The 21,206-nt window shown below is 37.5% G+C and overlaps 1 protein-coding gene and 1 long non-coding RNA gene across 3 annotated transcripts in view; one reads left to right on the forward strand and one right to left on the reverse strand.

Moving 5' to 3' along the window:
• Positions 1–12,841, forward strand: part of LOC106618529 (protein rhomboid) — a 36,024-nt gene extending 23,183 nt beyond the window's left edge. The window contains exons 1-4 of one of the 2 annotated variants that reach the window (XM_036364477.2): positions 2,991–3,051; positions 6,519–7,423; positions 11,642–12,092; positions 12,383–12,841. In XM_036364477.2, coding sequence (XP_036220370.2) covers positions 6,746–7,423; positions 11,642–12,092; positions 12,383–12,726 — 1,473 coding nt within the window. In that variant the 5' untranslated portion in view covers positions 2,991–3,051; positions 6,519–6,745 and the 3' untranslated portion in view covers positions 12,727–12,841. Of the gene's footprint in view, positions 1–2,990; positions 3,052–6,518; positions 7,424–11,641; positions 12,093–12,382 lie in introns of those variants that run through there. The other variant, XM_014236316.3, reaches the window with a different exon arrangement.
• Positions 12,314–12,586, reverse strand: LOC138857774 (uncharacterized). The gene is made up of 2 exons (XR_011396949.1): positions 12,496–12,586; positions 12,314–12,407 (listed from the first exon to the last, which is right to left on the reverse strand). It is a non-coding gene; the product is annotated as an uncharacterized lncRNA (long non-coding RNA).
• Positions 12,842–21,206: the final 8,365 nt, after the last annotated feature.

A 21,206-nucleotide genomic window follows, 5' to 3' on the forward strand; every position in this document is an offset into this window, starting at 1 on the left:
AGGAAATTTAACTTTCTTTACTACACAATTATACTGGAACCTCTCTGCACCTAAATAGCGCACGTAAAGAAAAATTTTGTGAGCTTAGTAAATTAAATTTGCTTTCGTCAGACCACGCAATCTGTTGCCATACATTTTGATCCCAATTTTGATAGCTTTTAGCCCAAGAAAGTCGTGCAGCCTTCAGTGATAGTGACTTTTTGACAGGACGTCTTACATATAAACTCACATCTCCAAGCCGTCGTCGTATGGTTTTGACACCTTAATCCAATTGGTGAAAATTTTACAGCTCCGCCTTTATAGAAAGGGCACTTTTGAAGTGGTCGCTTAAACTTATCCGTCGCCGTAAGTTGTCTGTTTTCTCAGTTGCCCCTTTTTACGCTCCAACACATCACAATGCTCGGTTTTTGTAAAGGACGAATAATAGTTGAATGGAGTTCACCGTAAGTGAATACCGATGGACAGACAGACTGACATGGATAAATCAACTAAATTTTTCACGCTGATCGTTTATACGAGTATATAGACTTTATAGGGTCTCTGACGTCTCCTTCTGGGTGTTACAAACTTCGTGGCAAGCTTAATATACGCTGTTCAGGGTATAATAAACTATTAATTGAAATAAAACAAAAATATTTTGAAATAATTTAGAAATCGGTTTTACCCTATATATTTGCAAACATGTGCGGCACGTAAGAGTATGCAACAATGCGTGCCGTCATCATCACAACAAATACATTTAACAACAACAAAGCAGCGCAGAGCAGTAGCGGTATCATCATTAGCAGTGTCAACGTAACGCGACCAACAGAATACACCATAAATACCAGTAATATACTTGCAACAATATGAATATATGTGTGTGCATATGCAGAAACAGGCGTTGCAATATGTTAGTTATCACTTAGCAGCGCTTCGCTCGTTCATTGTTGACATTGTCGCAACGGCGTGACATAAGTAACAGAAGTGGCACATCGCTGATTGCCTGCTACATGCCACACGCAGCAATACCAGCAGCACAATATAGTCGGCAATAGCCGACTCAAGCAGTTCGCCAGCGCAATGCCCCATCAGTAATGTCATCAAAGTCGCGGTTCAACTGGAGCATTTATTCCGCATATTTCTCATTTGATGGATTTCTTTCGGCTTTTGCTTCGCGCGCTCGCTCTTTTTTGCTGTGCCCCACTGCACTGGTCTTGCTTGACATTTTAATGCGCTCAATTTCGAGTAATTTCTTTAATGGTAATTTTTTAATTTCATCAAGTGACTGCCATGCCGCCGCCAAAGTGAAGTGTCGAGAGGCAAGTGGCAAGCAATGAGCGGGCTGCTAATGCAGCTGTTGTTGTTTATGCTGGTGAATGCCAGTGACTTTGGTTGCTACATACTTACATACATATAAGCAGGGAATATATATGTATATGCGTGAGCAGCTATCTCTCTTGCCGAAGTCTTGTGAATAAGAAAGGTGTGAAAAATTAAATAGATTTTGAAGAAAATGTATGATGTTTAAAACTTGCTGCCGCTGCAATTGAAAAGGAAAAGCGTTGCTAATTGCTGAACTTTAATGCAAGGTGCCCAAGCATGCACATGTATTGAATATGTATATGTTGTTGTTGTGGGCAGCAAAAGTGCACAATCAAATAATCACATCCACAATGATGCCAATAAAGCATTAAGCTGCCACATCGTGCGGCACGAATGAGTTCTGCACGCAACATGCGTGTGAAATTTCAAACATTTTTCGCATTTTATTGTACAAATTACTATGTATTTGTATACTTCAGTTGTGCAATTAATGCAGCAGAAATGAAGCAATGAAGCGTCTTAAGAAGTAGCAAACAATAGACACATACGAGTACATAATTCAAATACATTTTTAGGTTATGCATACATATATACTTATTTACACATTATCACATATGTATTGTACATATCTGTTTAAAGTGAAACTGTCATTATATAGTATACCATATAAATATATTTGTCTCTTACTTCATGTACTTATTTGCCACATTTCTTCCTATCTCCCACTCACTCTCTTTTTATACCCCGAGTAGGGTATATTAAGTTTGCTACGAAGTTTCTAACACCCAGAAGGAAACGTCGGTGTCCCTATGAAGTATATACATACATGTATATGTAAGTGATGCGTGTGACGAGCTGCGTTAATTTAGCTATGTCCGCCTGTCTGTATATATGCGAATAAGTTCATCAGTTTTTGAGATATCGATTAGAAATTTTACACGCACCCTTTCTCCTCAAGCTGCATTTGTCAGAACTCCCATACAAACAGATAGATTAGTATGATCGATTAGAATTATGTACGATGTCAGTGTCATATGAAATTTCTCTAGGCTAGAATCCTATGCAGATAATTACAAAGCTATAGGCATTTGTAAGACAACAAAACGGGTCTCAATTTGAAAACAGTATTAATTCTGAGACAGTCTCAAAAAATCATCAGCAAAGTTAATACTTTCTTTCAGATTGATGAATTTTAGCAATCAAGGTTTTGAGGATCAAACTAATTTGTAAGTCATATCATCATTGTGGTCATTGCTCGTCGAAGCGTCGCTAACTGAAATAATTTACGATTGCGGCTATTGCTACAAGCTTACAACATTGCATAATTTTCTCTCTCTTTTGCTAATGATTTGAGCAAACACAAATTAAACCACCCGCCTAAACTCACACGCAGCCCAAGCGATTTAGATGCAATAACGACATGTTTATCGAATATTCGATGGCAAATATGTATGTATGCATTCAGATTTCTCCAGTGCTGGTAATTGACAAAATCGATTTGGCATTAAAATTCAACGATTTCTTGAATAAGTCAACAGTCATTGGCATTAAACAACTAAAAGCCAAACAAACAAACGAAAGGTTGAGGGTTATTGCAGTAGTCATGTGATGTGTGGTGTGCATGTATGTGTGTGTGTTCGCATGACTGTCTGCGGCGCTGCAGAAGGGCTAATATTTCAGTCGACCACATTTGCTTGCTGCCGCAGGACGCAGATATTTACAACGGTGCATTGCCAGCTAACAAAGGTACAACGGTGTATAAGTTCAACACACACATACAAACTAATGACTGCATAGTGGAGTGCTAATAACAACAAAAAAAAAAAGAAAACAAAAATCCGTTTGTGTGGAACGTGTGGAAGCGGCAGACAGCGCTTTAAACGCCGAAAAAGTAAAATAAATATGTTCAAGTGATGGTGAAGTGAACGGTTTTAAAAGTGTACGGTTATTTGTGGATGCCACAACTAAATGCGATACAGAGGCAACAACAGCAGTGCAAGTGGTGGCAACAAAACCAGCCAAAGCAGCAACATCGCAAACACCTGTCTACTTGTCTACACACACACACACACACACATAACAACCACTTAAATATATTGAAAATCCACCATGTTTCTTTTTTCCTTTTATGCACTTTTCGTTTGTTGTTGTTACCGGTTTCATGCAGCGCTTCTGCTTTTATCCCTGCGTTACTCCGCTTTTGCTTGCCAGAGCTTTCGGTCCTTATTGCTGACGTCCATTGTGTCCCTAATCAGCGAGACAACTGCGCCATTACCGGTTTGGCGTCTGGTAACTTAACCTATAAGGAAATTACCGTAATGTACAGGACACGTTTGCAAGCGCCTACACGCAAATATAGTTACCTGCATTGGCTCAGGTGTAGTAGCAGTGCGAGTTTCCAGCTGGCAGTGAATTCTGTGAAATAAACGTGATTGTGATGTCCTCTTCTTTTTTTTAGCAGCGTTTGAGCAATAGCAATTTTTCCTTGTCTGATTTTTTTAAATTTATACAGTTGCAGAAGTCATTTGGCGAGCTTTTGCTTAAACTTTTATGACTGTAATTTTGCTTGGTGCCGCACTTGTATTTGTGAATATATAAACAAATGTGTGTTTTAAATCGCTTTTTATTTCGCTAAAGAAGTTTAAACTTTGTTACTCTGTTTTCCGGCTGTTTAACGCTGTTATGTAATATGATAAATCTACTTGTGTGCAATCATCATTACAAGTGCTTAGGACGGTGCCGAGGACACCTTTTGTACGAATAATTTAAAAGGACGTCACTTAAAGCCTTAGTGCATATAGCTAAAAGCATTTGTGGTGGAAAAATGTATGCCATTAATAATATTTATTTATATCTCTATAAATATATTCGTACATATGTATATACAAATTAGTGCGAGCAACTGTTTAAACGATTGCAAAAAATCATTATTTCTTGGGTAAGCGTATGTTATAATGGTTAACTTAAACGACAGTCCCTCTCGATAAGAGGAGTAATTTTTTTTGTAATCATCGACTGTCATTACTAGCCACTAATGAAAAAAATTGAAAAAAAGCATTATTAAGACTCGCTATAGATTGAAATCCTGCGTTGATTTTGGAATGAAAGAAGAATTTGGCTCCACAGCCTTAGTGCTACTGACAACCAAGAGCGAATCAGTCAGTGCTTGTTTCGTTTGAATTTCTGCTCCACCAAACGGAGCGACATTGGTGTTGAGAGGAAAATACTGTTAAATTGGTTTATCCGCTCAGCAGTCGAGCCTTGAAGCTAGAGTTTCCTTTAATTAATACAGTTAGTTCATGTGTTAATTTCGGTTTCTCTTATTATTAATAACAAATAATTATAAAAATTGGTTAGCTCCATTATCTTGTGATCAAACGGTACCATCTTAAGCTCCGTGACAAGGTTATTTTAGGACTGAACACATCTTCGACATCTCGTACATTGGTAACAGGGTCGCAATTTCAATAGCTTAATTCTAAATGGCCACATAATGTTTATCAGAAGGCAAAAATTAAATTATAATCAATTTTAAAAAAGAGTTAAAAAAAGGCCTATAGCCTTTTGGGATGGTGCATGTTAACGTCTTTCAGATTTTTAAAACACAGTACTAACAGCAGTAATTAATTCCACAAACAAATTAGGCAGAGAAATCAATCTTCCCTCGACCACCCTCTATTCATGAGTGAAATTTAATTACGTTGAAGGATAACCAATTTGGCAATGGCGCAATTAAGGTTGACCAGTTACGGTCACAACAACCCTTGTTAGCCAAAATGAGTTTTGCCAAATCGTCCAGAACCGACCCTGCAAGAAATCGAATGGTCTGTAAGCTAATACAACCTGCTTTTAAAGTTTACAATTTTTTATGTGGTTGTGGCAAAGTGCTTTTAAAAATACTAGTCACTAAGTTTTTTCTAGACTTCGATCCTTTGTTCTTATTAGCGGTAAACTTCATCTCGAATCTTGATTTCTGTAATGTGATTCATTTGGATGTGGCTCCAACTTTAATTTGACCAAATTATTGTAGTTGTTTGGGTTTCCGTTACGAATTGCATATATATGTGTGTGCTATCTCTGGCAAATGAACTGCAGTTCTTCTCGCTTGCCAAAAACATTTTTCTATGTCAGTTCCTGCACTTGTTTTTTCCTTTTAAAATTTTACTTCAATTTAGTTTTTTGTTGCAGTTTTTGTCGCTGGCGCCAGACTGTGTTGCCATGTGTGTTCTGAGTTTTTATATGCGATTATAGCGAAATTGGCGGAGCATGAGTTCTTTCTAATTTTTAGACTTGGTAACAGCGCTAATGCGGTGCACTGTGGTCTATCAGTGGCGACAATGTCGATGTGTATTGTTATTGATTTTAACTTTCCATTGCTAGAGTGTTCAACAACTTGTTTTTATACGCAGAACAGGGTATTTTAAGTTTGCCGCAATGTTTGAGCTGAGTCAATTAAGCCATGTTCGTCTGTCCGTCCGACCAATTTTTTAAAGGGCTTAGACGTTTATGATGGCGTCAAGTTATTTCTGTTATTATGTAATATTAGTTGTTCCATGGTTTAATAAATTTCCTTGCCCACTAATCCATCAGTCGTTCCAACTCGCTGCAGTTCGCGAGCACGCTATGTCTAGCCGCGCCGTATGCGCGTACAAAGTAACTATTTGGCTGGCTGACTGCATGTCTGCTCCGAGGCGGTCTGGAGCGCGTCTACAGCGCTGGCGTGTCTATTATTGGCAGCCGTCTTGACACCATTGCCGCCGCCCGCTTCGTTGGCGTGGCGCGCGGCATGGCATTCAAGACATTCAAGCCATTGTCGGCAGCGACGGTAGTGAGGTTGACACTCTTTACATTTGGATTGTCGCAAATAAAATAGAATTAAATAGAATTTTTACATTTCCAGACATTCACTGTGATTTGCACATACAAACATACAAGCGTACATATTACATAAGGTTAAGCGCCGTGCATGAGGTGGCGTCTGATGAGCGTTGACTGTGTCACTGCGACTAATGCTGATCTGAATCTGAGTGAGCAAGATTTCTAAGTGAGTGTCTGTGTGATATTTTGTGCTCGCATTGTGCCAACGCGAGTTCCACGGGGCTTAACGGCGCGTCTTGGCGCTGCATTACATGTTATTTTCGTACGGAAATAACCTTGAGCCAAATAAACTAAGTAATTTTCTTTTTTGCGCGTTATTTTGGCTTTCTTTGCAGATACTTCAAGCGGACACAAATAAATTGTTGCCAACTTCATTCACATCAGCAGAGCGTAGCCCGGCGGTGTGACAGCGCATTAGTGGCACTGTGAAGGACGCAGGTGCACACACTCACACTAACACAACATTAGTGACAAATAGTCAGCGACTAGCAGTCAGTGCCTGGTAGTCGATGTGTAAGCGCACGTTCCTCAGTAGCTGGCGCGGAGTCAAACTGCAACCCACATGCAAGACGCGGAAAATGAATATAGGGAGTTTACGCAGCATATAGACACGCCTGTGAGTGTTTTGCTACCGCGAGCGGAAGCACGCCACATGGAAGCAGCGCTCATGTCAACGGCAACAGAGGCACAGTCAGTTTCAGTTGCATCTCAGAAACAGCTGCAACCTCAACACTATCAAGAAGAACCAGAAGCAAAGCCAAAATCCCAGCCAAAGAAGTTGAATGCAGCGAGTCCCTATGTAATAGAAATCGCTGATGATGACGTGAATGCAAATTATCCGCCCAAAGCACATAAAGATGGAACCACAGACATGACTGCACCACAACCGGCGCGTCAGAATCTCTGCACATGTGTGCGCAGCGCAAGCAATGCGGCAATTGTGTTGCGCGTCCGCTCGAATTTAGGCAACGCCAGCGAAGGTCCCTGCTCACTTTCCGCCCAATGTCAGGCGTTGTCACCGTTAGCGACTCTGACTAGCACTGTTCCTGTTGCAACAGCGTGCGCTACAGTTAGACCGGAAACGTTGGCGACAAATCAGAGCACATGCTGCACTGTCTGTTGCTCGCTGGTGGTGCTGGGTATGGCGCGAGACGATGAGCAGGAGGGGAAAAAGCATTTGGCAGACTATCAGCACTGCTGGCCGCCGCCACTGTTCATTACGCTGGTGTCGCTTCTGGAGGTGAGTTACTAAAAATTTCGTTTTAATTTGATGCTGATACTTTTTGCAGACGATTGCTGGTTCGTGGAAAGCGCATACACAGCTGCATTAGTGCAGTTTTTGTGCCGCGCTCGCTTTAAAAATTCATTTATTCCGACGCGTCTGACTAAGTCATTTGTGCGCGCGTGAATAAAAAGTAAAACATTAAATTAATGCAGAGGCGCAAGCAAACAGAAAAGCAAATGTCCAAAATTTAAGTTCCTCACTTGGTTTGGGGAGATCTAGTGTGGACTCCACGGAGCCAGCTGAGCTTGTTATCTTTTGTGGCTACCTGGGTGGTTTTAGTTATGACAGCGACTGATTTTTTACTACTCACATTAAAAGCTTGCCACTGCAGCATTGCATAAATTTTTCCAAAAACAGGACAGTAGTTTGTGTTTTTGAAGCAACCCATAAAACTTTGCTTCATTAATTTAAGTTCACTGAATTCTAACAAGGAAAAGGCAGGAATTATAATAGAAGGCAAAAGGGTTCGAACGGCAACTACTCTAATATCTGGTGAAATAATGAATTGAGCAGAAAACCAAGTTAATTTCAAGTTCGGGTTACTATAAAGAGTCTTTGCCTACCGCTGGCAGCTTATTGCGTGCGATAAATTACTGCTATACAGATCGATTCGGAGCTAACGGAACCGGAGACAGTTGCGACTGATGAGATAAATAGCGACGTTTGTCGTATTCGGCAAACTTGAGCCCATATTAGAGTATGAGTAACCGTAAATTTTATATCTTTTATACTCTTATATATATTACGTTAACCATTTAGTAACCGATTTGGCAAACATTAAACGTAAAAAAACCATCCACAAAAAAGTCATTATTTCTCACTTTGTCTATTTGAAAATGTGATCACTTAACGTACACTATATATCCGAAAATGCGCAAACGTTTACAGTTAGTGAAAACTATCTGCCATCAATGAAAAATTCTAAGTTTCGGCAGCGTCATTGAACTTCGTTTCAGAGCTGCCTTTTTGGGGCGGTGTAGGGCGTGAATGTAGAAGAGAAGGGCAGCCAGCAGACTGGTGCGCTACGTTTCAAATAAACTTTCAAAGTTGTACAACTTCAAGTGGTAAAAAAAAAAATGCAAATAATAAAGTAAAAAGACAACAATAACAACACACGAGTTGGCAGCTAGGTCGAATGTGCTCATATTTCATCAGAGCCATTGTGCAAAAATGGGTAAAATAAAGTAAATAAAAGAAAACTCTATGACTGCAAACACAAAGGGGAGGGCCTGGCGGCAACTACAGCATACCAAGCGGTGTTTGCGCTGGCGAAATCTACGAGTGTGTATCTTGTGACCCACAATGGCTTGGTAACTGCCGGCATAGTGGCAATAATACACGTAGTGCGTACAATTTTCCAGGGCCATTCAAATGCACTGTGCCTCGCAGCGCCAACTACTTACATCCAAACATTCGTCTGTCCTTCCGTCCGTTCGCCCGGCAGTTTGGTTGTACTGCTTGAAAGGGGCGCAAATGTCTATGTTTATGCGAGTTAATATTACATTTCATAGTCTGGCACTTGTCTGTGCTTATGTTCGGGAGTAATCGTGCGGATGTCTGTAGAGTGTATAAAATATTTAGTTGCGCTGTTATTGTTCAACTGCGGTGGAGTGGGGGCTGCTGTTGGCTCAACTACTGTCTGCCGAATCGACTACATTTACATGGTGTAAATGAAATTTGAAAATGACCCGAGCGCGTATGTGCGCATGTGTGTGCTGATGTGCAATAAAAGCAAATTTTCTTATGCAATAAAAATGGTTTCAAGCTCTGCGTCAAAGACACAGCCCACTCTGGGGGCAAAATATCCCCAATGCGCCGTCAAAGTCACTGCACAGACATATGTATGAGTAGCCACCACTACTATTGCGGCGTAAGCGTATCGATAATGTCTGACGCGATGTCTCGCCAAGTCGCAATGGTCTCAAACTCTAACTTTGATTCCGCAGACAAACCGTCTTGCGTGCACTTGCTCGCCTGTGCTTGGCGTGTTTACAGTGGTGTGCTCGTTATGTTGGCCCGATGACGTGATGACAAGCTGCTTTACGACTTCTTCCGAGAGGAATGAGAGCGGCGTGGTGGCGCGCCCGCTCAGCGCTCAACCCTTGTCACTATTTTTATGATGTGCTCTTCATTTTTCATAGCTTTTCTGCGCTTTATTTCCTCATCAGAAGACAACGCGATTCCATATTCCATGTATACTTAATGGCATCCCCTGCGCAAAATATTCGCATTTGAGAAATTTATTCGCCTTTTACGCTCGTATCTGGCAGTTTCGATTCTATCTGATAGTTGATGACAGCAATATATCAATGAATTGGAGTATAAATAAGAAAGTAATTGGAATTCCACTACAGGCGCTTATTCCTGTTGCTGATCGTTAATCAGAAGTGATTAATTTCATGACAAACTGTATCTAATACGAGCACAGTTTGATATGTCATGGACTAATTGAAATCCCTGCATAGTTACAAAATAAACGTGTTAACCATGCTGCAATTTTCCTTCGATTACCAGAAAAATTGATAAGCGATAATCAGCGAATGTTGCTCTTCGCCATGAACTACAAAAAAAAGATCCATTATTATACCCTGCTAGTATACAGCAGCCATACAAACTGAACGATTAAAATCACGTTCCTGACGATTATCTCTGAAGAAATTTTTCAGATCGGACCACTATATCATATAGCTGCCATAAAAACTGAACGATCGGAAAAAAGTGTTTACATGGAATGTACGGATGTTCTAGTTTCCTTAATTAATTATCGAATTTAAGTCAAATATGCGCCGTTTCGTTAGATAACGGTTGAAAGTAATTTAATAACGCCACTCTCATAAAACTGTCGTACCTATTGCAAAAAAACTGGGGCATTGATTTTGATAAACCTATTTTGAGAAAAATTTTTCACCACAAGTCATTAGACAGAAATATGTAGAAGCAATCTCTCGAAAATCACTAACGATGTGTGTGGCCTGGCGTTGTCCTAATGTATCACAACTCTTCTCCGATTGGATGTACATTTCTGGGAGATTGCTTACTTTAGGGTATCCAATTGTTGACAGTACAGGTCCGAATCAGGTCAATCCTGTCTTGGTCACCGTTTGCGTCGGCCTCGACCGTTTTCGCTTGACGTTGTCCTAAGTGACTCACTTTTCGTCACCAATAGCCAACCGCTTCAGAATTAGATATTTTTTAAGATACGTCGGTCTATGAGTTAACTCTTGCGACTTCCATACATCGAGCTTCTTTTCACATCTAGCCTTATTTATATGGTACCAAACGTTTGGTCTCGACGATTTCGAATATTTTATAGATATTTTCGACAATTGGTTTTTCAGGGCGCCTTTAACATCAAAATTACCGATCGGAATCGACGAAACCAAAACTGCGTATGAGGTATTTAATTATGCAAACAAACGCTTTGTTGGCTCACTTATCGGACCGTACTCGTATATGTATTGTATAAGATATGTGGTACATTTTGACAAAGTGTTTTGTATTCTGTTTTTCCATCCTAAGTCGCTAACTAAGATAAGAATTAATAAAATAGCAAAGTAGGACACATTTGCAAGCAAAGAAAAAAATAATACTTCTTGTCTTGTGGGATATATTTTGTAAATATGCGTGGGGACGCTAAACTTTTTTAAAGTTAATGTTGTATGAAGTTTTCTAAACTAGACTCATTCGACTGTCGAATATCTGTTCTTTTATAAAAAGTGAACAATGAATAAAAAATAATAAAGAAATATGTTAATCTATAGATCGAGATAGATAGATAGATTATATAAATGAATTGCTCTGCATTTGCTACTAATACTAGCTTTAATGAACTTCTAAGTAACCGCTCACAATAAACAACAAAAAGAGGAGATGAACGTTTGGTTCTCCATTCTGAAGCTTAAATTGTCAGTCACCTACTTTACTCTTCCGCGAATTGTCTATTATTGTCAAATGGAATTTCGTAACTGTATAACTGTACTTAACAATTAGACAATGGACAATAAGCGCGCACTTTGCGTAACAAAACGAATTTCCCACATTCATCGGAGATTTCCCAACGATATTTCAATGCAAACAAACAACAATCGTCTTCAATTTCAACATCTTTGAAGCATCTTCGTTTTCTTCTTCCACTCATTTGTGCGTTTCTTCTCCTTTTTCTTCAACTTACAGATTGGCGTCTTCGTATACGATTACATGACAGTCAAAATGTCTGTGACAGCGGTGCCGGTTACGAGGGCCACAGACGTTAGTGCGAACAAACCGTTCATAGCGAGTGAGTCGTCGTTTATCTATCGGCCAGATCGTCGTCTGGAGATTTGGCGCTTCGTCTCTTACATGCTGTTGCACGCGAACTGGTTCCACCTGAGCTTCAATGTGGCCACGCAGTTGCTGTACGGATTGCCCTTGGAGTGGGTGCACGGTTCGGCGCGCATTGCCATCATCTATTTGGCTGGCGTATTTGCCGGCTCGCTGGGCACCAGTGTCGTCGACTCGGATGTCTATTTGGTGGGCGCCAGCGGAGGCGTCTATGCGCTACTGGCCGCATATTTTGCGAATATTTTGCTGAATTTCGGTCAAATGCGCTACGGTATGGGACAACTGGTGCGAGTCGTCGTATTCGGTAAGCGATTGTGTTTCTTTTTCGTTAAGGTCGTCATTAACGATTTATGCACACATAATACATAATTACCATAAATCCAATTTAATTGTGAGAAGAGCATAGTAATTTACAAATTTTCGAAATTAACCACAGTTACTGATGTGCCATCACATACACATGCACTATGGTGCACACATTCATAAAATTGCAGGCCTTCATGCAACACGGAAGCACCATAAATCTTTCTAACACAATTTTTAATTAATTTATTTGCTTTTGTTTTTCACTTTCATTACAAATAATTCCAACAGTTTCCTGGGATCTCTGCTATGCAGTCTACAATAAGTATTACAACAATAATAACAATAATAATGCTACACATGCAATAGTCAAAACCACAGCAACAATTTCGTATATCGCTCACCTGAGTGGCGCGTTGGCGGGCTTCACAATGGGTCTGCTGTTGCTAAAGAATTTCGACAGTCCTCACGCGTCATCATCGAAAACGCTGTGGTGGCTGGCGCTGAGCGTCTATGCGGCTTTTATGACATTCGCGATTGCGTTCAACCTCGTCAACACGGTCACTGCACAAATGCTCGAGGCTGAGGGTGAGGTGGTTGAGCAGCGCTTACTTCATAATTTGGGCATTACATAAGCGCCCATAACAACATAGGCGAAAATTAGTTAACATCTAGCTTAAAAATTAATTTATGGCTGATTAAATAGGTTAGAAAAGATTTTCAATTGAATAAAAAATTGTGTTACTGCGATTTTGGGTATTTGAGTTTCTTGAGTTTCAGAAACGGAAGTATAAGGCAAAATTAATTTTAGATTTCAAAATATCTTTAGTTAGAAAGTAGGTAAATTCAAACTTTTTAAAAACTTTGTTCTATGAAAAACCCTCTGTCACCTATGACCAGAGTAATTAAAAAGTCTCTTCTAAAAAATTTCTCTTAATATATTATTTTACAAATGCAGTGCTAGGTAACGCATACCCGAAATCTTAGTACTTTTTGTGAGTCTAAGCGGACCGACCGTGCGTTTTGTTAACTACTAGTTTCCGAACAGCAAAAAAAAAAACTAAATTTTTCTCAATTGTGGAAACGCGAATTCAATATTTCTTTACGTATACCCATAATCTTAAAGTTTTGAACACTTCGAGACAGCTTTTACAAAAATGTAAATACTTCGATGGCGCAGACTGACTAAGAGACCAGATTCAAAATATGCGCGAAAAATAAATATCTAGCTCAGAAAAAAATCTCCTGAATATGTTCTTCAACACAAGCAGCATTTCTACGGTCAAAAATATGCTAATTTCTGTTTGTGTTGTTTGAAGCTTTCATTCACCTTTCACTTTTCTACTACCCCTGATTACTACTACTGATTACTACTACTCTAATCGAATATATAATATTATATGTACGTGCATACGTATGTAGGTATGCTTGGCTGTAAGACCTGAAATGAATGAAATACTTAGATCCGAATGCATTGACAGCTTTTAAGCTCCTAGTACTTCAATATTATTTTACGTGCTGTAATTTCGCAGAGTCTTGCTTCGCAATCGAAATGAATTCATTTAATTCTAAAACAAAAATGTGAAGTAAACGAATTTTCTGTGATTGCTGCCAAAGACCGAAGTGAATTCAATAAAAATGAGCAATTTAATTGAAATGCAAATACAAGTGAGTGTAAGTGAAGTATTTAATGTAAAACATAAACACACATACACACATACACACAAAAGTAATAATCGGGTCTCAGCGGGATATTATGTAAGAACTCCTAAAAGTATTAAATAACATTTCTATGTGGAATGGAATTATTTAATTTAGATATTTATTGAGATGTTCAAGATGTGCATGTTTGAATAATTATAACCATTTTAAATTTATAAGGGTTGAAATAAACGAATATTAACAAGTTTGAAACGACTTTAATTCAAAATTTAGGTGTATTCAATATTGATTTGATACACGAAAGAGGATGTGTGCAAAGTTTCAGATCAACATCTCATAAATTGAAGGACTACTTCGTCTATATACAGACAGACGGATGGACGGACCGACCGATGGGTATTAGAAAATCTACTCAGCTCGTACTGCTGATCATTTATATACATATATATGTTATATGGTCTCCGAAGTTTTCTTTTGGGCATACAAATAAAAAAATATAGTGTTCAAAAATACAGTTTATCAGAAATCTGCTCTCTAATAGCCTTTGAGTGTGATCAATGCCTTAACAATTAGCATGCTTTCGTCGAATAAGGGTTCCTGTTCATAGAGGCTTAGAAAGAAATGAGATGACGGACTGTTCAGCTAGAGAAACAATTTTGAAAAAATCCACATCTCATCAGTAAAATATTCGGGAAATGAAGGGGGATAAAGAAAAAGGAACTGACTTCCATTGTTGACCAGCACCAAGTGAAATTTCTAATAGAAATGATATTTATCCTACCTTAGGGCCATTATATACTAAGCTATAAACAGATTTTTCTAGAGCTAAGAAAGGAAACATTAGTGTTGGAAAGTATTGAAAACCATTACAGGTGAACAGGTGAAATTCGAATAATAACAAGTAAGGAAGAGCTAAGTTCGAATGTAAACGAACATTTCACACTCTTGCAACTTGCAAGGAACAAAGGCGGAGGAACTCCTTCAGGATTTGACAACAATTTATATTAAACTAAAGAAAGTATCGCCGAGATTTCATTCATTTAAGGAAAGAGGATACGATGTTAAAATTATTTGTGTAAGGTAAAAAGGGGTTAAGGGAAGTGTTGACCTGATTTTACACATTCTTGACACAAGTTATAGGGCGATTTCTACTTTTAACTTTATTGATGTTTGATTCGTAAACTGTAAAGTGAAAAAATCAGATGGAATTTAAAAGTTTGTTATACGGGAAATATTTGGGTAACTTCACCGAATTTGCTTAAAATCGGTTGAGTAGGTTCTGAGATATAGGATTTCACCTAAAGGTGGGCTGTGCCACGTCCCTTGTGCAATTTTCACACGTGTTATCTTGGTTGTGAAATTTAATGCATTTATTCAGTCAGTTATAGTATTTTTAGTACTTTTCAGCATAACCGTTATATGGAGAGTGGGCGTGGTTATTATCCGATTTTACCCATTTTAACAGAGTTTGAATAGGTGATCAAATCACTTCTCAGAAAATAAGGTTGATATATCTTAAGCGGATTGGAAGATATGTATATTAAACTATTTAGGAGGCGGAATCACGCCCACTTTAAAAAATTTATTATCCCCAGTTGCCCCTCAAATATATACTATTTGCAATACCAACCTCCCTTGGGTGCCAAGAAATATGTATACTGAGTTTCATCACGATATATCTCAATTCTTACTCAAGTTATCGCTTGCACATACGGACGGACAGACAGTTACCCGGATTTCAACTCGTCTCATCATCTTGATCATTTATATATATACAACCTTATATCTATGTCGATTAGTTTTAGGTGGTCAAAACTATTATACTCTGTACTTGCAAGAGTATAAAAATCTTGTCACCCAGTACTGTAAATTAATCGTGAGTACAGTTATTATATTTTACATAATATTACTGATGTTTGCTTGAGAGCTGAGATGCTATTAGTATTATATACAATACATATGTATATGAATTTCGTCGGATACAAACACTAATTTTGATTATTACTTTCTGAGTGCTTTTGATATGCTTATATAAAGTATGTCGTTGTTTGGGGTGCAGACTCTAAGGTTTAAAAGTATATATAACTGTAAATATAAGTATTGTTATTCTACCTTGAATATTGCAGCAAAAATGTTGCCAACTCTATTTAACACTTTATTAAAGTTAAAGAAATTATTATCAACACAAATGTATTCACACACTCCACTTTTCTATCGGGAATCGTAGTTGCATGCCCAGTATTTGTAATGTGAAATGCCAGTATTATTGCAATAGTTATGTAATTGAACATTTAACAGTAAAAGTTAACGGCATATTTTAAAATAGGTCTATACGTGAGTATGTATATGTGCCTGTAGTTCTGCAAATCGAGTGTTCTTATTGTTTGTCGTTGCACATATTTACTGTCATTTAATAAATAAAGCATAACTCGTAATTACTGCATTTAATTGCAAAAGTATGGCAAGTGTGGCATATATGGCTGTGTTAACGTGTGCAGCTGAGTGAATTTCAATAATTGATGAACGACTTTTTAGTTAACAGAGAGAATTTTCGCCTGCATTTTCAACTTCATATGTTTGTAACACAAATACACAAACACATATTATATATACATGGAAGTAAATAAATATACGTAACACTTAATTTTCATGTGCAATATCCGCTATGATATGGAATTCGCAATAAATCATAAACTTGCTCGACATTTAAATATTCTGACACAGCAGGCTGATGGGTAGGCTGGAAGACGAGGGTTGGGCGATTGAGTTAATTAAAAATTCATTTGTTGTCGAACTTAAGTGTGCAATTTTAAAAGTGACTCTTACTTTGCGTCCATTGTTTCTGATGTAGAGGTCATGGAAAATGTGAAACTGCAACTATTAAGCAATACAATAAATTTATGAAGGATATTTAATTGAGTTAGTCACAGTTCACTAATTCTGAGAAAAAAATTTAGCAGAAGTTTAGAATTAAGTTTCAGTACATTTAAAGTCCAGCACTTAGAGTAAAATGACAAATCGTTTACGGTTTCGTTTATTTCGAATCATAAAAATTTGTAATTATACTGTGGTATTTATATTTTGAAGCGAAACTTTTTATAATAACAATTGAAAAAGTTGTAATTTTTCCGTTCTTCTAGGGCAAAACTTACTCAAAAAACATATTGCCTTTGTTCAGGATTGAGCTACTCATAACTCATTGCTCATCATCCAAGGACCAAATATTCACCTTGCTCTAGTTCTTGTAAAAGTAAAGTATAAGAATTGATAAAAAGAACCATTACCGAGGTTATATTCTTTGGCCAGAATTCAAAGCAATCGGAGCCAAAACTATGGATAGTGTTCTGAGGGCTGACGTTTGGAATATATGGCATATTTTAAAAGAGGATATTTCTTATTCCAATGATAATTTCAGACCATTCCATTTGGATGTTTTTAATTTTCAACTCAGTCACATTTGCAATAGTCACTAAGGTGTTCTAATGTATTTTTGTTGACTGGACTTAGAAATTCATGGTATTTAGGGAGCACAGTAGTGCTGAAACACCTTAGGGATTTAAAAACCAGAAGGACTGATGAAAGTTATGGTAAATGAGTTTTATTTTTGTTAGTATATAGATTCAATATTTTGACAACAATAACATAATGCAATGTTGTGAAAAGTTCGCTGAACTCGTTTATAGAAATTAAGCCAGCGTTCAGCAAAGTTATTTGCATGTATTTTTCTCCAGTCTCTCATTACACTCAAACAGCTTTTTGTCTAAGTATATAAAATCCAATCTAGAAAAAAAGTATTTTAGAAAGTTTTTGAATATTTAAATTTTAGGGCCTGCTCTCATAAGATTAAAATATGAGTATAATTTATATGATAAACTGCTCTCCAATTCAAATAATGTGTTTTTAAAGATAATTATTTTGGCATTTAATATTATGTGTGTGTATGTGTATTTGTACGAATATATTTTGCTTTAATTACGTTTACATAATTTGCCTGTTAAACAGTTTTGTATATTGTTTTTTCGTTTTTTGCTTTCTGTTTGCTTTTGGTGTTTTGTTTTTTCCCAGCTGATAATGCAAATTTATGCTTAATGTGTGTAAAATTTATGTACTCTTGCGTTAAGTATGGTGTATCATTTTTATTATGCCACAAATAAACATTTCAACCGCAATTATTATCATAATAATTAAATAAATTATAATTATTTGCGCAAAGTGTTTGTCAAACCACTTTTTTGCTTATTAATGCAACTAATTTACAGAAATATTTTTGTTTATTTATGTAGGACTGCATTTGTGAATAACATAAAACATATGAATAAAGAGAATGGCAGGCTTTTCAAAATGTCTGTCAATTCACTAGCAGATATTTATATGGCCGTTAGGCTGAGAGTATATGTAGCGCAGCACAAGGCAAAGAGATACTGACACAGATGTACAAAATTTTATAAAACAACATAGTCATAAGTTAGTAAGTGTCTTTAGATAATACTAGTTTTTTCTGCTACTTGGAGATCCTGTCTTGGGCCGCAAACTCACTGTTGGCAGCTATATATTTGAAAAGTTAAGGGTTTTGTATATTTCGGAACCAGCATAAATTCCACTAATAATTTAAGCCTGGAGATCAAGTGCAGAATAACTCTTTCCAACAGGGACCGGTAGAAAATCGAAAGAAACATGGACGATGGCGAATCGAGATGAGAAAACACTTGGAGCATTCGAGAGAACTGTTCTTCGCAAGAGCTTTGGAGCCGGCCGCGTGAGCGAAGAATATCGTAAAAGATGAAACCACGAGCTGTATGAGCTCCACAACGGCATGTACAAGTTAATAATTAAGTATATAGTTAAGCGCATAAAAATCCAACGAATGCGCTGGTTAGTCCATGTCGTTCGCATGGAAGATGCGGCTTCAGCGAAAAGGTCTTCCGATTCGAGAAACATGGGTGGACAAAATTACTCACTTTCTTAAGCCGCTATAATGCTTCGAACTCCAAACGATTCAAACATCGGAATTCGACGGGTGTTCGAGAAGTAATTTATGAAGTTTTTTTTTATGAAGTTTTTTCTGTGCGTTTTCTCTGAAGGTAATCTTCTTTCAACTGGTTGGAGTAAATGTCAAGACTATGAGAAGAAAATGTTTACTTTGTAGCAGTTTGTGTGCATATGGTCCATAATTAAGTATATCATAACTAGTTGGAAATTGGCAAATTAATTATTATCCATTATAGGGTTATAGTGCACAAAAAAAATCTAATTAGAATTGCCTAATGGATTGGTAAATATGTTTGGAAGACCCTATCGATAACTAATTGTCCAGCTGGTTTCCAATAAATTTTGCTGATTTCGATGTGCGAATTTAATTCATTAGTGGTCATAAATAAATAGCAATAAAAGCGGCTAACCAATGCGTTTTGAATGCATTAGTGTTTCATAACAAATATATATATATATGAATATGGAAAATATGAATGGTTGACAACCGAAATATACCACCGGCTGTGGCGGCGCGCTTGCATTGCAAAACCAAAGAATTCAGGTTGCAATGCTGAAAGAGGATCGCGCTGTAATTTGAATTAATGGTTCCTAATTTCATTACACTCCATTCACACACACATGTTTATATAAGTACGTACTTAAGTTCATGTTTGAAGCGCATTTCATTGGAGTCAATATTTGGTAATCAGAATTGCAACAAAAAGCATACACACACACACACTTGTACAAAAAATCGCCCAATTTGTTTGGTAACAAATAAGCAAAAACGCCACTGTAATTCGGCAGAAATAAAGCATATTGAAAAAGTAGTGTAAAAGAATCGCGCAGATAATGAAATGAGGTTGATTGCGTACCCCAAAAGTCGATCAGCCGCATTCATTTTCGGCACGAAATGGTTCGTCTTCATAGGAATGAAGCGAAAAAAGAAGTGCATTGAACGCTTAAGCCATCATTAGTAGCGTAAGGCGAAGCGTCTGCCGGCCGCGTGCTAAGCGGACTCCAGCAGGCACTGGAGCCCCACAAAAAGAGAACGGCGAAATTCAAAATAAATAAAGCCAACGCTATTTGGATTCGGCTTGGTGTTGCTGGGTGCTGCTGTGTGGTGAGGAACACTGCCATTTCAGCTCAACACTGAATTAGCCAAATTATCAGTTGCACTTGTGGCCGGCTGCAGCAGCGGCAACCGGCGATAAACTGTTGAGCATTTCAAGGGAAAAAATTATTGTGTCGCGTAAAAAAACTGCGTAAAAATTCCAGTGGAAAAAAAGTACAGTGACTGCCACCAAATTGGATAAAAGTGTATGAAAAGATAATCAATTTTTATTTTAATAATGTTTTAAGTTAGTGGTAAGTGCATACTTATTTATATAGATGCAAAGTCGAATTTTGGTTACAATCTTCTTCTACACTTTCTCTAGATTAGTTTTCTGTTCTCTTTTGTACCCCCAAATTCGGCTGCTCATGGCAATATGTGAATCCTTTATATCGTTCCTTTTGGTTAGCCGATAGACCTCATCGTTTCATAATGAAAAACTTTAAAATGGTTAGTTTTATTCGTGAAAGAATTACTCTTAGCTGTAATTCGTGTTGACCTGACTCACCATCAGCCCAATACATTTCGTTTTTTTTGTTTCAATCTAGTAGAATTACATATTTCTCTCATAACTTAACTCGGAACATTAAAGACTAGATATTTTTTATTCCTACAACTTAAAATAAAATTCCATGCAACTCTTCTGGTCTATCAACATCTTAAGCACTTTTCACTTAGTATTCTTTCGCCTCTTTTTTCAACTTTGAATAACGTTCGTTTCCAAATTGTGGAGATGGCTTAGATGCTAGAACTCTTAAAATATCACTATCTAAACAATGTGATAGAATTGAGTAATTTAATTGTTTATTTTTAATATAAATTTAAATAAAGAACTTGGTTATACCTCGAATAGGTTAGGGAATTTTAAATTCTATTGATGCAAACACTTAAAAGTTTTATTATTAACTCGTTTACTTGCAGTAGTAGAGAGTATACTTGTCTTCAGACTCAGTGATAAGTGGAGCAATTGTTAAAATTACATCTACCAAAATTTCAAAAGTATCGTGCACCAAAAAGCTGCGGTCATTTCAATTAAATGCTGAAATCATCTGAGCTTTTGAGCTATTAACAGCAAATTGCGGGCTCTTTACACCCAAAAGTGAGTTTGCTGCCTTCGTAACTTGTAAAACACACATTCTTATATGACTACGTTACGTAACGAACTCGTACACACATACATACACATTACACTTACTTTTTAAAGAGTTTCAGAGAGAAAAAATATTTGCGTTAGCGTTTTGTTGCACAAATTGCTCCTATTGCCACTTTAGATTGAAGTGGCTTTCGAGCCCCAAACTCGACTGCAGCATTTGCATTCGCTTGAAGAGTCAATTAAATAGCAAACAAATGCAGAGCCGCAACAAATCA

The sequence above is a fragment of the Bactrocera oleae genome, chromosome 6 (assembly GCF_042242935.1).
Source record: "Bactrocera oleae isolate idBacOlea1 chromosome 6, idBacOlea1, whole genome shotgun sequence".
Taxonomy (NCBI): Eukaryota; Metazoa; Arthropoda; class Insecta; order Diptera; family Tephritidae; genus Bactrocera; species Bactrocera oleae.